This window comes from Xyrauchen texanus, chromosome 2, assembly GCF_025860055.1.
Source record: "Xyrauchen texanus isolate HMW12.3.18 chromosome 2, RBS_HiC_50CHRs, whole genome shotgun sequence".
Taxonomy (NCBI): Eukaryota; Metazoa; Chordata; class Actinopteri; order Cypriniformes; family Catostomidae; genus Xyrauchen; species Xyrauchen texanus.
The window spans coordinates 12,651,909-12,671,765 of NC_068277.1; the positions used below are offsets into that span (position 1 = coordinate 12,651,909).

A 19,857-nucleotide genomic window follows, 5' to 3' on the forward strand; every position below is an offset into this window, starting at 1 on the left:
ACAGGCGAATTTCAAGTGTGTCCCTTCAGGGCTAATGTTCAGCTAGCAGCCACATTTAACTGCTAATCCTATCTATCATCTCCACTTCACCCCCTTTAGAGACTGAACTCCCACTATGTGAATCTACTGAAGCTAATGGAAAATGAATTAGCCAAGTCTTTCAGCAAGACAGCAGCTAATGTTCACAAGGCTAAGTTTATGCCACAATGCTAATTACAGTCCCAATAACATTGCAGATATCTGCTGTGCTTTTGCCAGTTGTAATTATCTTAAAATCATTCATTTCTTTTGATCCTGAGTTTACGTTTAAGTATGAAAGTAACCCACAGAGATATTTATGAAAAACATTCATACCAGGAACCATATCAGGAAAATTGTACTTTTAAGGTATTGCATAAAGAATTCAAATCAGGCAAACAAAAACATGGTTCTAAAGCTATATTGCAACACATCATGTTGTAGGGGTATTTGGTATGCTACATTTAGGAGGGAACCGTTAAAGTGCCCTCATTCTCACACCATTATATGTAAGGGAATTTAGTGCCTAGAAATATGTGAGCTATGAACTAAATTAAACTGGCCTGATCCTACACTACTATGTAAGGCAATTTATAATGGAATCAGTCGCGTTCGACAACCATTATAAATTAGATAAATGACAAATAACTAGATTAAAATTATAAAATTCTCCACCATTAAACTCATAATACAACGTCTCATTGTATCCGCTCACAATTTCTACTGTAAGGAATTAGCTTTAATAAGTGAATTATGATTAATTCTCTTATTGGAGTTATATTATTCTCATGGCTTATTGAAAATAATATTACACATATTTAGGTACAGCTTTAAAGGAAAATCTTTAACAAACAGGGATGAGATTATTTATCAAAATATACCACAGTCAAATCATCTTTGAATACAGATTAACTTTATTGCTATTCTAAACAAAAATGTAATCTAACACATATATACATGAGGTTGGTGAGAAGAGAGATACAGTGAAAATGAACTCTCTCTTTGTCTCTTGACTCTTCCCTTCTGCACTTCTGCACTCTCCATGCCATGTGAGGTCCAAGGACGCTCGGAGGAACGCGACTAATTCCATGATATATTTCATTACATAATAATGTTTAATTTAGTTCATAGCTCACATATTTCTAGACCCTAAATTCCCTTACATATAATGGTGTGAGAATGCGGGCACTTCAACAGTTCCCGTCTAAATTCATCAGTACCAAATACCCTTACAATGTATCCAACGCCTATTTTCAGTTGACGGATGTCCCGATTCTATTTTTGCTGTGCATCGCTCATCTGAAATAACACATTTTTGAACTGTTTGCCATATTTTACATATTTTTTCTGAGGGCTTTTCACCCGGAAACAGGATGCACGTGAGATTTTCCTGTACTGACAGAGATCTTTAATGCAAGCTGTAATTTAAAAAAGAAATGTCACACACCTCACAGCAGATGAACTCGAGGACAGATTATATTTTATCAAACATATAATGTGGCTTTTAGATGTTTATAATTATACATTATGACAGATAAGATGACAGATTACAAACATGATTGTCAGCTATGTACATCATCATATTATTTACTATCCAATGCAGCATGGGATTCGGAGTTCGTCAAGCATAGAAGGTTCTAAAAACCTAGCCCTTCCACTTCTTGCACCAGAAGTGGTGAGAAAGAGTGGCAGATGGTACGGAGGAAGACTCAAGTAGACTAACAAATTTATACATTCTTTGTTAGATGTCAGAAAACTTGCCCACATCGCTGCAACAAAACAGTCAGCTTCGACATAACAGCTTTAACTTTTATTTAGTGATTTTTTTTAATGTTTGTAGCATAAAAAAAATAAAGATATTGTGATGTTGAAAAGACTATTTGAGCAGCTGGTTCATTATGACAAGTGCTTCAGTCCCTCTTTGCTAGTAAACAGCAGCACGAATGCAGATCGTACCTGTTTGACCGTACGTGCGAAAGAGTTTCAGATCTTTTAAGATAAGACATCATATATACTTTTCACTTCTTGAAATGTCTTTGTAAATGTATCACACGATTCACACGCGATTTAATTTAAAGCCTAAACCTGAGCACGATGTTAAATTCCTGACCTGAATTGATGAATTCACATTGGAGTCCATCTATCGGTCTTTTAAAGTTGACCCCATTATGTCCACATCAGCAATTAATGAAATTATCTGGTTAAAACTTTATTCCGCAAAAAAAACAAAACATTTGTTAAAATGCTCCATAAATGTTTAAATGCTCCATAGATTATTAATCTTTTAGGAATATTCCTCCTTATGTAAATTAAGAAACTGAAACATGCTCCATCTATTTTTCTTCTTCTTTAAACTCTGCTTCCTCTGGTAAGGTGCTATATACATTTAACATTATTATTATTATTATTATTTAACTGAATAATGGTGTCTTATCTTAAAATTCCCGGACTTTCAACTGTTTGTAGGCTACACTCATTTTATTTTCATTTATTTTAATGTTTTAATTTGTATTTATAATTCACTGCAAAATGTGTGCTTGACATTTCACATTTTTCTTGATACCACCTGCCTTCAGAATAATGTTGTTATACGTGCACAGACAAATCAAAATTGTAGTTTTATGCAGATATTAATATCTGAAATACCAGGAGAAGCCACAACATATTCCACAGTTAATGTAGCCTATGAATTCAGCTTCATCTGGTAAGAAAAAAAAAAGAATAGTTGTATAATAATAATAATAATAATAATAATAATTATTATTATTATTATTATTATTATTAGGCTATTATTATGAAAAGGCCTATACAATGCATATTTTATTAACAGAAACTATACATGTAAGAGTAACATTTAAAAATGGGCATTTCATTTATTTTTGACGCATTTTCCGGTTTAAGCCCCGCCCACAACCGGATCTATCCAAATGCAAAGACAGATACAGATATTTTGTCATATGAACAGATACAGATACAAAAACAGACAATGGCTGGAGTTTGCAGGAGTATGTTTCCGTTTTTCCACTTTGGATTGTTGCTTTTTGGATTCTGCACCCTATTATTTTTTTATATGAATGTGCGTGACTTTTCTGTGTTCCTTTAGCTCAACTGGGACAGCATGTCACTAGCCAAATGAAGATCCTGGGTTTGATTACGAGGAAACACACAAAATTGATCAAATGTATGCATTTATTGCACTGTAAATTGCTTTGGATAAAAGTGTCTGCTAAATGCATAAATGTAGTTAAATGTAAATGTAACCTGGTCTCAGAATCGTTAATATACCTACATTGTTCCAAAAACTATTTTGTGTGCTTCATTGCAAGATTTGTGGCAACATTCTGGTAAAATGAACACTTGAGATGCTATAACAACCATGATTCTTATTTCCTCTCACATAAATCACAAGAAAAATGGCAGATTATAAATTCATACACACTTACCTTTTGCCCTGTTCCTCACACATGCTATCTTATGACATTTTGGGAATATATCTTAATGTTTCCATTACACAATCAACTACATATACAAGCTTGTTTGAGAATGATCAAATTGTAATGGAGCTCAACTGATAGGGCATTGCACTGGTGATGCAAGCTAGTCTCGCTGACTCTTAGCCAACACGTGAGCCAAAAGTGTCATAAAATCACCACTAAATGAAATGCCATCTGAGATGTTTATGACTTCTTTCTTCTGGAAAACATTTTTGAAGATTTTGTAGGAAAAGATCCAGGCTCAGCAGGTCCTTGGAATGGGAGTGGATGGTGATTAGATATTTTTAGGTCCAAAAAGCACAGATAGTCAGCGAATGGCCAAATTTACCCTAGTGCTCCTGTGACACAAGCGCATTGGCACATTCCTTCGACTCATTGGTTGTGTGTCTGTAACGCCTCAGTTCACGTGCCATCACACTTATGTCATGGGAGCGCTCAAGTAAATTTAGCCATTCATCAATGCCTGATGAATTTTTATAGGTTATTTTTGTCACACAAAGTGATCGATTTGCTTTAAAAGGCATTAATGCCACCGCTGGAGATAGTATTGATTACTTTTATGCTGACTATCTGTGCTTTTTGGACCTAAAAATATCAAATATCAAATCACCATCCACTCCCATTCTAAGGACCGGCTGAGCCTGGATCTTTTTCTACAAATCTTCAGAAGTACTTTACAGAAGATAGAAAGTCATGCACATCTCAGATGGCATAAGATGTGTGTGTAAATTATCAGAGAATTTAAATTTTGGGATTAACTATCCCTTTAATACACCCATAAAGGCAGAGTGATATTCTCTCTTTACATTATACTTCACACAAGAGTTACAGAGCCAGCACTGATACACTTACGATTGCACTTGCATGCCCCCAAATCCTTTCCAGTAAACTACTGTATGCACTATGATTTGTAAGAGATGCATTTCAATGTTTTTTGTTTTTTTTTATTTGTACTATGATGGGATTTATAATGAGAAATCTGACAAAAATCAAGATTAATGCTACGGATCTAAGGAATCATTGTAAAACAAATCTTTGAGAATGAATCTTTTTCATATGACATAATCTATCACATAGAAGATGTTTACTATGTTTTAATCTTTAAAATACTCTTCTTGTATTACAAGCTTCTTGTGTTCTTGTGTTGTTAATCCATTTCCTATCAAAAAATTACATGAACAGTGTGATAAAGTTAATAAAACAAAAGTTAATAAAAGGTCAGAAATTCCTGGTTACTTGTACAATTGTGTTTAAGCTCACAAAAAGAAAATAGGATATAAAGAAAAAGCTAATATAGTGGCCCCTATATTTGATGGTATAGCAAGAAGTTATCTAATACATAAACAATGAGAAAGAATAAGAGATATATTTCATACAGTGCACTATAGAGAGATTGTTTTCACTGTGAAGTTATCTTATGAACAGATGTTGCTGTAAGGTGTACGATAATATAATAACATATTATGGCCCGATTTCAGCTTGTTCTTTCCTTTTTGACATAACAGGTAAGATTTATTATTTTCTCCATGTTTCTCAGAAGTAAAAAAATGAACCTTGATACTAAGTGTTGCAGAATACTATTGCACCACCTTACCTAGAAATATTACAGATGAATTTAATCTTACTCAGTGGAGTCTAATGACAACTTGCTGTCAATGATATCTCCATATTCATGCAGTCATCATTAATTAATTCTATGCTGCAGAGTTTAATCGGTTCACAGAAGCCATTCATCAACATGAAGAGCATTGAGAGTCAGTGCACAGGAGGGTATCAGGCAAAAAGCTGAACTAATGCAAAAAATGGTGATATTAATCAATGTGTGCCTGGACTGTATCATGTTCAAAACTGTGATACAGCACACGGACAGTGTGCCTTAGGGCAAAGCACATCATTTATGTTCTCACCATGTTGCTCCAAACCTGTTTGACTTTCTTTTGTCCGTAAAACACAAAAAATTAGGCATGTCATAAAATAACAATATATTGATTATTGTTTGGCACATTATTTTATCGATATATTAACATTAGCATTATTTAAATTAGAAGCCTCATTTGCGTGCTCTCCTACTCAGTTGAGCTTCTGTTTAATGTCTGCTGTTATAGCGTTTGGAGACCACAAGGGGTGATATAACAATTGCACAGGACCGTTAGTTTAGAGCTCCTTGCACAGGATGCATACACACAAAAGCTACGGAGATTTTGGTACTTCTTCAGGAATTAACAAAGTGACGTTGATGAGTTTTTGCAGGATCGTGTATGAAACTGGTTTAATTATGCAGATTGAATGATTAGAAATTATTTAGCAATTTCTCTGTGTATTTTTGAAGAGGATTCATTCAAGCTGTCAAACCACAAAAACACATAATTGTATCTGAAAATAAACTGTGTAGACTATATGAAACATATCATTAACTGATGGCTAGAGTATATAATCTTTGTCCTTTGATAATGATTTGGGTCAAATTTTATGAAAAACTATGCATGTTGATTTTTGAGCATCCTCCAGAGACAGCGAGCCCGCACTGTGTATGTATGAATGCCAGACACTTCCGGTGTGAGATCGCTTTTAATTTACCTTGCCGCTCACACTTTACCAAAGTTGTGTTGAGAAATATGGTTGAAAAGACAAAGACTATTGTGCAATTGGAAGCCCTTTTTATTCTGAAAACCCCATATAGGCCTATATATATATTGATAATCATTGGGAAAATCTTCTGATTATCAATGCGTGTAAAAAAACTGAAGACTAAAATTTTCAAGTTCATCATTATTATTTATTATCATCAGTATTTGTAATGATTTTGTGACATTAATGATCATTTGCATTACATTATTGTACTTTTTGTTTTATATCATGTGTCATATATGCATTCTTACAGCCACTTGTATGTTACATTTATATAAGTTGTTATGTAAGATTTACATAAGGTCTTTACATTACCTAATGGTAGACTTGTAACTTGTGTCTTCACAAAGGAATCCACTTCTCTTTAATAAATTAATTTGCAATGTGGAATGTTATTGCATTTCTGCATAATGGTGTGTTAATGATAAAAACCTTGAGGATATAATGGAACTGTAATTAGGCCTCATAGACATTCGATGATGAATGACTCCCATTGTACCATCACTTGTATTATTCCTCTTACCTCTCTTTATTCACTGGCAAATCAGAAAATACACCACTATGACAAACACGTAGGCCTTACAAAATCCATACTAAGCAAGTGTAAACTGTGAATTCTGTTGTAAGTCATTGCCACCTACTGGACAAAAAAAAAGGTTCAAAATACTCTACAGACTAAAATATTTAAAGGATCTCCGGAGGCCTAAAAATGATTTTCCTTCCACTTTGCACAGTGCACCATAGCCATACTGTCACATTATGCCATTCCAAAATATGCAACTGTTAAATTATGCACTTGATTTATTATCTCCAATTTCCATTAAAGCATCATCTTACTCATGCATTTTCAATAACTGTTTGTATAGTTGAAACAAATGTAGCATATGATTTCACTTATTATAACTTATTGTTATGTAGTACAAACTTTTCTACTTGTCTACCAGTCTTGCACAGTTGTTAATTGGCTTGGTTGATGAAATATATGGATATAGCTCCCTCCAGTGGTCAGAGGGGCATTGCAACTGATAGAAAACTAGCCATCTAACAATTTCTATCACTTCTATATAAAGAAAAGCACTATGCATGCACTATTTTCATGTTTTATATTATGCTATTTCTTGATACACCACACTTTATCTCTCTGATAGCACTTAAACTTACAAAAAAGAGTTTATGACCAAGTTTTTTTTCCAATTAAATATCATGGTTTAAGACGTTTACATATCTTATACATTGTCTGGTAATCAAGCACAGTGTTTTTGCTGGTTTATGCTTTATTAACAGTAAATGTGTTAATCACGATTAAGAAAAAATACAGAGTAAAACTAATAGCATACGTTAACACGTTACTTTTGACTTTTGGTTTCAAACAAATTTGTTCAAACAAAAAGTAAACTGACTTTGGATGAATCTTTCACTTTATGACTGTAATCTACGTAAGACATATTGAATTTCTATCTATACTAAAAGTGACATGACCGCTCCCATTACAATTAATAAAGGCTCTGCCTTTCGGATTGAGTAGGGCATTGGGATGATAACTTCATACTGGAACTTGCCCCGATCTGCTGTAGCATGTGCTTTTAAAGGTAACATGAGAAGCCAAACAAAGCAACACATTTAACAAACAGAAAGAATTGCTGAATCAGTTTGTTACAATGATTCATTGATATTATCAGATCTAATGAACTGGGTCAGAACTTAATTTCCAACGCTACATTCAATATGCTCATTTATCACCACCTACTGGCATCTAACGAAATGATCAATGAAATGATGAAGGAATCAGTGAACTAATCTTTTTGGTGAATGGATTCAAAAGATTAAAAAAGAGTCACTGTGACGAATAAAAATTACTGCCACTAATTCTGTTTTAAAATTATGCATCTTCATAAAATATTAGGGGGCTGTATTTTAGATATATAATGTCCATAACATGGGTTTAACGCCATATACCACATTTAGTAATGCAGGCTTCTGCTATTTACTAGGTTTCAGTTTAATCCATCTTGAAAGTTATGCTTTTGGATGTAATTATACAGTCAAATCAGATTATGCTGCACTGAGACAAGCCAGTGTTGAGCAGGCCAGAAAAACCTAATTGAGCTTCACCATTCACTGACAGCAACACCTAACCCTGTGAAGGGCCCAGCTGTTTTCTGAGCCAGTGTGAAGCATGTAGAGTGAATAGCATCTTAAATAATAACGAATAGACAAAAATATACATACACAAACATACAAAACTCTGGCTGGGCCTCCATTGCTAATAGAGTACAAACATAAAATTTCAAGCACACACACACACACACACACACACACTCACACACTCACACACACACACACACACACACACACACACACACACACACACACACACACACACACATCTCATTAGTGATTTTACATTCCTAAGGATACACATACTTGTATGGTTTCTTGTGCCATACTGAATTACCTTAAGGATGGTTAAGGATACTTGAGAATTACAGCAATCTTTTTGAATCTTTAAATGCCCTTATGCATTCCCTCAGCATCTGCTTTAGTTTCATTAGGATCGTTATATTACAGTTTCCATGGACTTTGCCAGAATAGCCTATTTATTTTTTTAGGTATCAACACTCAGATGGCTGGAAACTGTTAAAATGGTATATTTGATCATTTCACACTGTATGTCTGTAATCATAACAGTGTCTTTCACACTGTAAGTCTATAAATAAGCAATAGACTATCACATGAGCAACTGAGCATGAGTACTAAAAGTTAAAATCAAGTAATTTACAATTTAGACATAATCTGCCCACTAATTTAGTCTATAATCGCTCCGCTAACAAAATAGTTCCAATTAAAGACAAAGCAGAATTAACCATTGTATGTCGCTGAGCAAAGCACACACTAAACAAAAAGAGCAATATAGCTGCAAGCAGCAATTACAGGGCCAAGCACTGCACAGCATTAATAAATAAAGCACAAACACACTCAGCATTACACATCACCTCAGGATGGATTTGAACCTCCAATTTTCCATTCAACAGGTCACTACACAGTCCACTGCACCACAACAGTGACAGTCACCAAAAGGACATACCAAGCACAGAGCAATCACAGCCAAGCATCATAATCAACTTCGAATTCATGTAAGTTTTACTACAAAAAGACAATCAATATTTGTTTGGAGAAAAGCCCAGCAACCATTTAGCAATCACAATGCAAAGAGCTCTGTAACAACAGAAATTATAAACGCATGATTTGTCAAGGTGGGGATTTGAACACATAACCCTTGAAAATATAAACTAGAAAATATAAACTTAAACACACTGAGCTACTAAGCATGTCAGGTCATATAAGTATGAAATGTCAGCCTGATGTCAAAGAGACATTATAAGGTTAGAGTCAGCACACAAGTGTGGATTATCTTTTGAACTATAGGTGGTGCTGTCTCAAAACTGCTCAGATATCCTCAGTATATGATGTTTATGATGCATAACATTTAACAAACATTGAAATCCTTGAAATCCTCATTATCTAAGGAATCCACAGACACTGACCACATGATTTTAGGGCATACGGTTAAAAAGTTACAGGCAAAATTTAACTCCCATATGGCTAGCATTACATCATAGTAAGCTCAACCCATTGCATTAATTTGACATACAAAGCAACCCCACGCTACTTCACAAGTCACCAAAACAAGTTAGAGAAACTTTCAAGTAAACGTGACAGGTGCTTAAGAAACATACCAAGCTGAGTGTGCTGATATGGCTGATATCAAACTAGGGATGGGCGATAAAACAATATAAATATTTATCGCAATAAAAAAACTCCACGATATCGACGATAAGAATTTGACTAATTTTCTATATTTAGCCTGTGTTCTACATCTAGACATGCATGTTGCTAAAAACACTTGCAGTTTGGCTTTCTTATCGTATGTTTCCACTGGTGCGTAGTGAGCGAATGTGAGCGAGCGCTTTCAATTCCTTCCTATGGAAGCAGAGCATCAAGCTTGCGAGGTGGATTGTAAAATTGACAGCAGCGCAGGGCAAGCGGTTCCCTAGCGTTGGGAGTGGATTTGTGTGGATTTCTTCTGCGTCAGTGGAAACGCAGCCTCAGACTTTATGAAGTTGCTATAGCCCCAGCTACCCAGGTCACTGCCAGGATCCGGACCCCAGATTGATTCCATCTTGACAGAAAGACATCATGATGACGGTTACGCCCTCTCATCGTCTCAAGTGAGCAGTGCGACAAAACAACAGTGCTGGTTACATCATATCTGATCTTTCTGCGCTGTATTCTTGAATATTTTTCTCTAGCACTGAAACACGCTTCACTGATGCCCTGTCCTGGTCTGCACCTGCTTCCTCTTTTCCCCACATGTGAGTGAACATGAGGTGTGTGTTTCCAGAGCACCTTTAGACCATAAATCTTTTTCTTTCTAAATTTAGTTTTATAAATCAGCATGTTCCAAGACATTAAATTTATTTTCATATTTCTTTACATACAGATATCTATATCTATCTATCTATCTATCTATCTATCTATCTATCTATCTATCTATCTATCTATCTATCTATCTATCTATCTATCTATTCATTATGATTCAAAATGAACAGATCATTCATATCCAACTGCACTCAATTGACAAACTCTATAAAATATTGTAATATTTTCATAGAAGATCCCTCAAGACACCACTGCATTGGCTGTGTCTGTGCCCCCAATGCAGTTTTGTAAAGACTATTTAGACTGTTTAGGATTTTGTTTTCTCCTCTTTTGCAAATGTGCAAATATCGATATCGAATGATGTGAAAAAGAATATTGGGATTATATTTTTTGCATATTGCCCAGCCCTATATCAAACATAAAAGAAAGAAAGAACAAACCAGACATGATATATTTTGCAATTACTCAAAGTTGTTCAGCACTACACGCCTATACTGAGACCATAAATTCTGATCACATGAAACACTGAAAGCAACATGAATCCAACAGAGAGCAGTAAAATGATCAATATAACATCAGCATTACCACCCTTAGGTTCTTTTTCAGTAGATTAGACTTCAATGTGTCAGATAGCTTGACGTCAATATGCAGAGGATCAAAAAAAGGTAATGAAATATACAAGAGACGTATTTACTCTTTTTCCTGCCCCGCTTTCAAATTTTCCTGCCCCACATACTTACCTATTCGTACCTGACAACACACGGAACAAAACCGGCTCAACCCGGAAATTATAAAATCTCATGAAAGTATTGGGTGTTGCCAGGCCCGTTGCAGCATTCCCTTTCTGCAAAAGCAGACAAAGATCTGCTCAGAGCGTCTAAAGCTCTGTGTACAATTCAAGTAGATGTGCAAAGCACGTACCGGACACAGCAAAGATAAGGCTGGGTCTGCCTCCTCCCGGAGCAGCGCTTGCAGGCTTACCACCTGATCCCAAAAAGGGGTTGTGTGACCCTTGGGTGAATAGCCCGTTCGGGATCTCAAGACAACGTGAGAGTCCTCCAGACCGAACTCCAGGCAGGTGTCGCTGACAGAGAATGCCTACAGGTCCCAACCCTCTTGATGGACATGAGCACAGTCAGGAGGGCAGCCTTCAATGAAACCGCCTTTATCTCAACTGACTCTAGGGGCTCAAACAGGGCTCTCTGCAGGCCAAGGAGGACCATGGAGAGATCCCACAAGGGAAAGAGGCATGGCCTCTCCTGTAGGAAGGAAAGCACTGACCCGACTGTGCATCTCTGTGGGTCTTCGCCTCGGCACCAGAGAACCTCAGTCTGAGAATACCAGAGCAGGCAGTGGGATGAGCATTTATGCATCAGCATCTTGAATGGGAGTCTGTGCAAGGCCCGGTTCAGAACTCGCAGGTCCAAGATTGGCCACAACCCACCTTTTGTCTTTGGCACAATGAAGTAAGCGCTGTAGAACCCTTTCTTCATCTTGGCTGGAGGGACAGGCTCCATCGCATCCTTCTGCAGAAGGGTCGCAATCTCCGCACGCAGGGCAGCAGCATTCTTGCCCTTCACCGAGGCAGCATTCTTGCCCTTTGCCTTGTGGCGGGGCGAAGCAGGAGATGCCATGTCGAGAAGCCTAGCATCCCGACCTCGTGGCTGCGCTAAGGGGAACCTTGAAGCACTTACCTCCCTCTGCATACCTCCTTGGCCTAGCGTAATTGCAGGAGGGCCATGGCATGCAGGGCGGAGACGGCCTGTCCAGTGGCACTGTAAGCTTTGGTCGCCAGAGACGACGTAGAACTACAGGCCTAGTACAGGTCTCTCGGGCCATTCCACCAGGTGGCACCGTTTTGTGGGCACAAGTGCACCTCGACCGCCTTATTCACCTGAAGAATCTCTATGTACCCCATGGCCACCCCACCGTCGAGGGTAGTGAGTGTGGATGAACCCAAAAGTCGAGTCCAGGCAGTAAAAGGTGCCCTCCACAAATTTGTGAGTTCTTAATGCACATCTGGGAAGAATGAAACCGATGCAGGGCGCAGCCGTGAGCGGCACTTCGAACCCAGGAACCAATCATCAAGCCATGAGAGCTCTGGGCAGGGTGGAGGGTTCCACTCCAGCCAAACACTCACAGCAGCCCGGGAATGCATGGCAGTCAGCTTCACATCGGCCTCAGACTAGGCAGCCATACCCGAAGATGGAAGCCCAGTCAAGTCCTCAGCATCTAACTGTACCAACCAGCTCTCCGATGCTGCTCACAAGAGCTCATTCTGTTCACATGCTCTGAAATATACATTAAACTTGCCCTGAGGTGATCTACCTGTCTCATCCCAGAACTCGACTGGGGCAAACAAGCGTGCTGGGGAATCGGAGGTCCGTGGGGGATTGCCCCGTGGATTTACTCCCATTGGGGTCCCCAAATTGCCCCAGCACTAACCGACCCGGCCTCGTACTAATAGGTAGAAGGCCCTGGGCTGCTCAACACCACTCCTCTCCCAAGAAAAAATCTGAATGAGTGGTTGCGAGCCAGCTCCTTTTATACCCGTATGTCCGGTGGAGTGGCATGCAAATTCCACTCGCCAATTCCCATTGGCCTTTTCTCAAAGATCAGAGATGTTTGGGGCTCCCAAGAGTGACCCCTAGTGTCACTACATCGACAAAACATCGAGTGAGTGACAGATAAGGAACACATGTTAAACCTACAATATTTCCCCAAATGATGTCCCAACTAGCCTAACAGAGTTGTCTGAACAAACCATTTTATATTGAACAATGTTGCTGATTTGCAAGTTCTCAATGGTTAGTGTAATAGGCTTATTTTTTACTGTTTGATTACTTTATTTATGTATAACAACATTAATGCTGTTAATGTTGTTTTATGTTGCCACTGTTGGTTAATTGTTGTGTGCTAATGTTAAGAGCCCATCTTTTAACTTTTTTTTTATTATTATTACTATTGTCACCATTATTGAGGTTTGTGTGTTGAGTCTGTTGTGTGTCTATGTCAAGGAATTGTACCCTGTCTTCAGAGGCAAGGATTGCAATTAACTTCATATAAAAATAATAATAAAACTATATATAAGATTGAAAGAGTGACAAAATGAAAGTTATCGTATTATGAGTTGATAGCTGACTGAACAAGAAATTAGTTGTTCTCTCAACAAAATTTGAGCTTTCAAATTTTTTGAAACAAATTCAAATTGACTATGATTCCATTTGATGGAATCATATCACTAACAATTATGATTCCCATTATCTTAAAGAGGGATTTACCTTTTTTGTTGGGGGATGCCCAGGAAATGATGCGTCTGACCAGACAGCAGTTGAGAAACACTTTCTTGGAAAGGCCACTATCCTTGCGGAAGTGAGTCAGGTTCCGCCTACATTGAGTCCTCTTGACTGGAGTAGACATGGTCACACTAAATCTATTAAAATCCAGTATACCTGCTGTTAGACATGTCATCTTCATTAGGTTCTACATACTCGTTTCTGTACAGTAAGTCAGGAATAATTTACATTTTCTTTTTAACTTGAGGACAGAGGCTAAAAAAACATGACTGTTAGGTCATTGAAGAGTCTACTGTATTAACCAATCAAAAGAGTTTTTCCAATAGATTTTAAACAAAAGTTCTAAAAGATAAGACGCATATGTTTTTCCATGGTTGCTTCGCTATATGTCTTTACCCAATGGGAGTAATTGCCATCTGAGCTCATTTGGGGAGTTTTAAATTAATAAATCTTCTTGTGTATATTCGTTTTTGAGAGCATGACCCATTTGGAACTAATAAAGACAAACAACTTTTAATATTTAGGAATGGAAATGGTTCTATGCCTGAAGGGTTTAAATGACTGTATAGTATTTTTAACAGTAGTAACTAGTGAGTTTAGCAACAGACACTTTTTGTATAAACTTAAAATTGACAAGAATGCAGCAAATAACTCCAATTCTAGTTTAAGCCCATTCCTACATTTAGACTTAATTTTTCTCTATGCCTATCTTTAAAAAAAATAAGCAGATTAATTCTACCCAAACAATAAGACAAAAGGGTCTTGCACTCTGTCTTTGAGCAAAAGTATATTCTTACCTTGTAGTCTTAGAAGAGCAGTTGAACCTTCCCCTGCAACACAAAGATGCTCGGGTTTCACTTGTCTGAGTGCTTTCTCTTATTTCGAGTGAGGGAAAAAAGGAGGGGATGATTATGACAGATACTCTCTATGATCAGACTGTCTGCTGGTGGGCACAACCTCTTATCCGCCCCTCTCTCACTAGGGGACACGTTTGCACAGCATCAGCACCTGAGAGCAACCAATCGGACTGCTGCGTGATCATTCATGCCAATGATGGACATTTTACTCACTGGACCCAGGGCTGCACTCATGGTAAGTATACTACTCTTTTTCCATCCAAGAACCCACATACACTCAAAAAAACGAATTCATTAAAACGTTTTTACAAGCAATCTAATTAAGTTCCTTCTAATGAATTCAGTTTCATTCAATTAACATGATTTAGTTGGATTAGGTCGAATACATTTACTAGTTGGTTTAACTCAACTTTATTATGTTAATCAAACTTATTTTTTATATTGGTCTAATGTAATTGTATTAATTTACTAAGGTTTATTTAATTAATTGTCTTATATTGGTTAAATTATTATTATTTTTTAATTGTTAGCATATGCCAGGTGAGCAAACGTAAGGACAGTGAAAATGTTTCACTGTCAGTCTGATAACAACTGCTTATAGAGCTAAGCAACATTCAAATCAAGTTTATCCTCAACCAAAGCACAAGCACCAGTCTTGACCACAATGGTAACCCTCCAAACTTCAGCCAAACAAACACTACATTTAGAAAATGATAAAACAGAACAGTACTCATGAACAAAACTCATCCTGTTCTTATCTTGCTTAGTTGAAACACACTTAGTTTCAACATTTGTTCACACCACCCAATCCCCTGCAAAGCATGATGGGAAATCGAAATCCCCTGGCCAGTTTCATCAGTGCTACAAAAAATAATCATGTAAACCTTACTTAAAATAATTATGTAAACTTACATTTTACAAATGTAATTGAATTTAATGTAATGAATTTATGTTATGACAAATGTCCTCTGTTCCCACTGTCTTCTCCTTCACACACACAAAGAGCCTGCCCTATAATGAAGTGTTGGATTGCAGACAGTTTCCCCTGCAGCTTCCATATTTAGCAACATTTAGACCCCCCATGAACTCTACCTCCAATAAAATCACTCTGCGCACCTCACATTCACAAATCAACAGGGCCAACTATGCTGAGAATATTCACGTAATTCACACCTGATCCTATCAGAGCAATGATTGAATTTCAGCTTCTATAGAATAATGAATGTGTTTACATGCACATCATTTTTTTATTAATGTCAAAGTGACATGGTTCACAAACCATTTTACTTCCGTAATGTGACCTATTTACGACTGAAACAGGATTTTCAACAAGTACAAATTAAGGGTGGGACTTGATTTGATCTATTAGGAATTGATCTCTATGTGGCAGGTGGTTTGAAGGTAGGGGTTTAAAAACAAGAGTGATTGGTGACAACAACTGAAAAGGAAAGTCATTACCACTGTTGGATGTAATCCAGTTACAAAGTAGTTAGTTCCTGTAATATAATTACATTTAATCAAAAAGTATTTGTGGCAGCGGGGGCGTGGTCAAGCGCCCGTTCGGGAGAGGAAAGCGGTAAGGGCGCTTACACCTGAGCTAAATTATGCCTAACACCTGTCTCTAATTCCAGTGAGCACGAGGAGAGCGGCATAAAAGCAGACACAGAGCCAGTCGAGAGAACCCGACAAGCCAACCCAGTGTGCTTGTGTTGCATTGTATTGTATTGTATTGTATTGTATTGTAGTGTAGTGTAGTGTAGTGTAGTGTAGTGTATCTTTGTAAAGTATTGTGAGAAAGACGGCAATTAAAGCCTTACCTTTTAGTTGGAGCCTCATTTCCTGTCATCCTTCCAGTGAGGGTTGTTACAGTATTATAATGCATTACATTTTAAATTCAATAAATGTAATTATTTTCAAGTATAGGGTTATGCTTATTTCTAATACATTATTTATGTAGAATACATGAATTGTGGCATTGTAACGAGTCATTGTGAAGGAGAAATGTGAGGTGCTGAATGTATGACTTGTGTGTAACAATGAACAAGGAAGAAATAGAGATATTTTGATTTTGTTGAGCAAGAATGTGTTTTAGAAAGTAACTTAAATGTCAAATAATTAGTCATTTGATTACTTTTTCAATGAATTAAACAGTAAAGTAATCTGATTAAAATTTTAGCAAAATCATTTGTAATTGGATTACTATTTTTAAAGGGATAGTTATCCCAAAAATTATTCTTCTTAGAAGAATATCTCAGCTATATAGGTCAATACAACGCAAGTGAAAGGGTATCAAAATTTTGAAGTTTCAAAAGGACAGCATAAACATAACCCATACGACTCCAGTGGTTCAATCCATGTCTTCTGAAGCGATCCATTTGATTTTGGATGAGAACAAAATAAAATGTAACTCCCTTCTCACTTTACATATTGTCATTGCAATCTCGAAGCACAATCATGATTTCAAGCTTGATTACACTTCCTAGCACTTGACATATGCGCAGAGTGCTAGATGGCACTATAGGAAGTGTAATCGAGCTTGAAGTCATGATCGCCAAGGAGACTGCTGATGTCAAGATGTACATTGAAAAAGGAGTTATAGTTTGGTCTGTTCTTTCTTAAAACCAACTGGATCACTTCAGAAGAAATTGATTAAACCAATGGAATTTGATGGATTATGTTTATGCTGAATCTCCTTTTTGGAGCTTCAAAGGCCTGATCACCATTCACTTGCATTGTATGGACCTACAAAACAGATATGTTTCTAAAAATCTATGTTTGTTCATTTGGGATGGCAGGAGGGTGAATAAATGATGAGAGAATTTTCATTTTTGGGTGAACTATCACTTTAAGTAACTTACTCAACACTGGTCATTACAGAGCAGAAAAGGTTGTTACATTTTGATTAAATATTTTTATCCACCAGAGATTGCTTGGTTAACACAATACCTAAATAGCAATTTAGTAATGGTTTAACATTGTCCAGAAGAGGGGGCCTGGGTAGCTCAGTTGCTAGGGAGGGTAGAGTACACATGCTGTTAGTCTCTGCGGTGTCATGTACAGTGATCAACATTATAAGATTCTTGGATTGACTGTCTCAGAAGAGGAGGCAACTGAGAATGCGGTGAGTAACCGCACCACCACGTGGACCTACTAAGTAGTGGGAATTGGGTATTCCAAATTGGGGAGAAAAAGGTGTTTAAAAAAAAAAAAAAACCTTATCTAGAAGAAAAGTCGGAAAGTCATTTCAGAGGCACACCATAACAATAATAATAAAAAAATAATAAAAACTAAATGCATGAAAATGTTTGTGCCACTATTTTCTTGTGGAAATACTGGAGATACTCATTCTTTTTGTAACTCTGTACTGTAATTAAATTATAATTATCATTCAATTGTTCATTGTTTGCATACATTTTTGAAAATAGTGCTACTTCCAGTACATCACAGTTGTGCTTTGGCCTATGAAAAAAATGACCTGAACTCACACTGGGAGGTTCACATTTGCAGGTTCATTAAAAAAGATTGATTTATTAGCCTACAGAGAGAAATCCAGTAAGACAAAACAATCCAGGCTCTAGAGCACCACAACATCATTAGCGTACTCACACTCTGCTTTTTCTATTTTGGGCTAATGTGACTGATTAATCACAAAGATTACTAACAACAAATGCACAAACGAAACAAATTAAATGAAAGCAATAAAAAGAGTGGAACTCAGGGTTTGTTGTTGTATCATGATGCAATTCTGACAATAGATATTACGCACCTAAATAAAAACTACAGTTCACTTCATTAATTACACTGAAAACATACAAGCTAACCAATGGTGTATTGCTCTTTAGTAAGAAATCTGAAGATTGATCTCAATGTAAAAAAACAAACGGATCTAGAAAAATCAATAGATACACAACCATGTATCTGCGATTACATTTAAAGGCAGACTGCACTGAAATCAAGATGTTTGAATGTACGGTCTCTGTCATAAATGCAATTTGAAAATATGAATTCAAAACCACATTATGATCTTTTTTGTAAATAAAGCTGGTTTAGTTAGTATGGAATGCAGGCTACGGTTTCTCAAACAGGATGTGAGTCACTACACATAGGTCAACTGAGACCACAGATTTTGAAGTTCTTGTATCTGCTTGCCACAACATTTGTTTCTAACAAATTTTGTAGCTATTGTTGATTGATCACTGATATAAAAGTGAAGCTTGCCATCTTGATATGCCCATAGCTTAGAGAAAGGGAACGATCGTGAAATAGACTTTGAACCTCTTTGTGATGGGACTGCATTCTGGACCATCTGCAGTGGCTTAATTGTGTTAGCTGGGAGGCCAGCCGACAAAGCATTACAGTAGTGTAAGCCCGTTTATCGGTCCAATTGCTATATACCTGAGATCGGTCACGTTCAAGTTCACACAATCAAAGATACTTCAGTATAGCCCCATGGAATTGCATACACTTGAATGTTACTTAACATTTTCTTCAGTAGAGGTCATGGCCACTATTACAGATGTAAGTTGACCAACATAACTTCTCTTGTAATAGCTTTGGATTGGCCATGCGTGGTTTCCCATGTACACTTATCTGGAGAAACATCAAATTAAAACAGAGGTAAGACACACCCGAATTTAGATTGGTCAAGCAGCGTTTGCTGTTCTAAACGGAAATTCCCTTTTTGTCTTTGCAAACCAAGTACACTTGAATTGATGCCAAATATTAGTCGTCACTAATCTGACGCAGACTTGCGGTAACATACGAATCGTTTAATCTGTTTGGGAAACACAATGTCAGAATCAAATCAAATGTTGACAATTCATTGACCAGGTAACATAATCAATTCATCAATTCCAATTAGACAGTGATAAGTCAAAGTTAGACATTTTATCAAAACATAAGAAATTCGAATTGCAATCACCTGATATAAATTACACACAGTTAACTGTGTGGGCTCGTCTGACTACAGAGAACCCTGAGCAATGTGTCACAACTCCTTAAATACCCAGATAATTCAATATGCTTACCAAATGGTGGTGTCTGTCATTATAATTAGATTTTGGTCCCCTGTTGAGGGGGTTCCTGTAGATTTACATACAGGAGGTATGGAGGATCTGGGGGAGG

The 19,857-nt window shown here is 37.0% G+C and overlaps 1 protein-coding gene across 2 annotated transcripts in view; it reads right to left on the reverse strand.

The window, feature by feature from the left end:
• Nucleotides 1–14,778, reverse strand: part of kcnip4a (potassium voltage-gated channel interacting protein 4a) — a 239,134-nt gene extending 224,356 nt beyond the window's left edge. The window contains exons 1-2 of one of the 2 annotated variants that reach the window (XM_052139883.1): nucleotides 14,674–14,778; nucleotides 13,862–14,013 (exon numbers count right to left, since the gene is read on the reverse strand). In XM_052139883.1, coding sequence (XP_051995843.1) covers nucleotides 13,862–14,000 — 139 coding nt within the window. In that variant the 5' untranslated portion in view covers nucleotides 14,001–14,013; nucleotides 14,674–14,778. Of the gene's footprint in view, nucleotides 1–13,861; nucleotides 14,036–14,673 lie in introns of both variants that reach the window. The other variant, XM_052139891.1, reaches the window with a different exon arrangement.
• Between the last annotated feature and the right edge of the window lie 5,079 nt (nucleotides 14,779–19,857).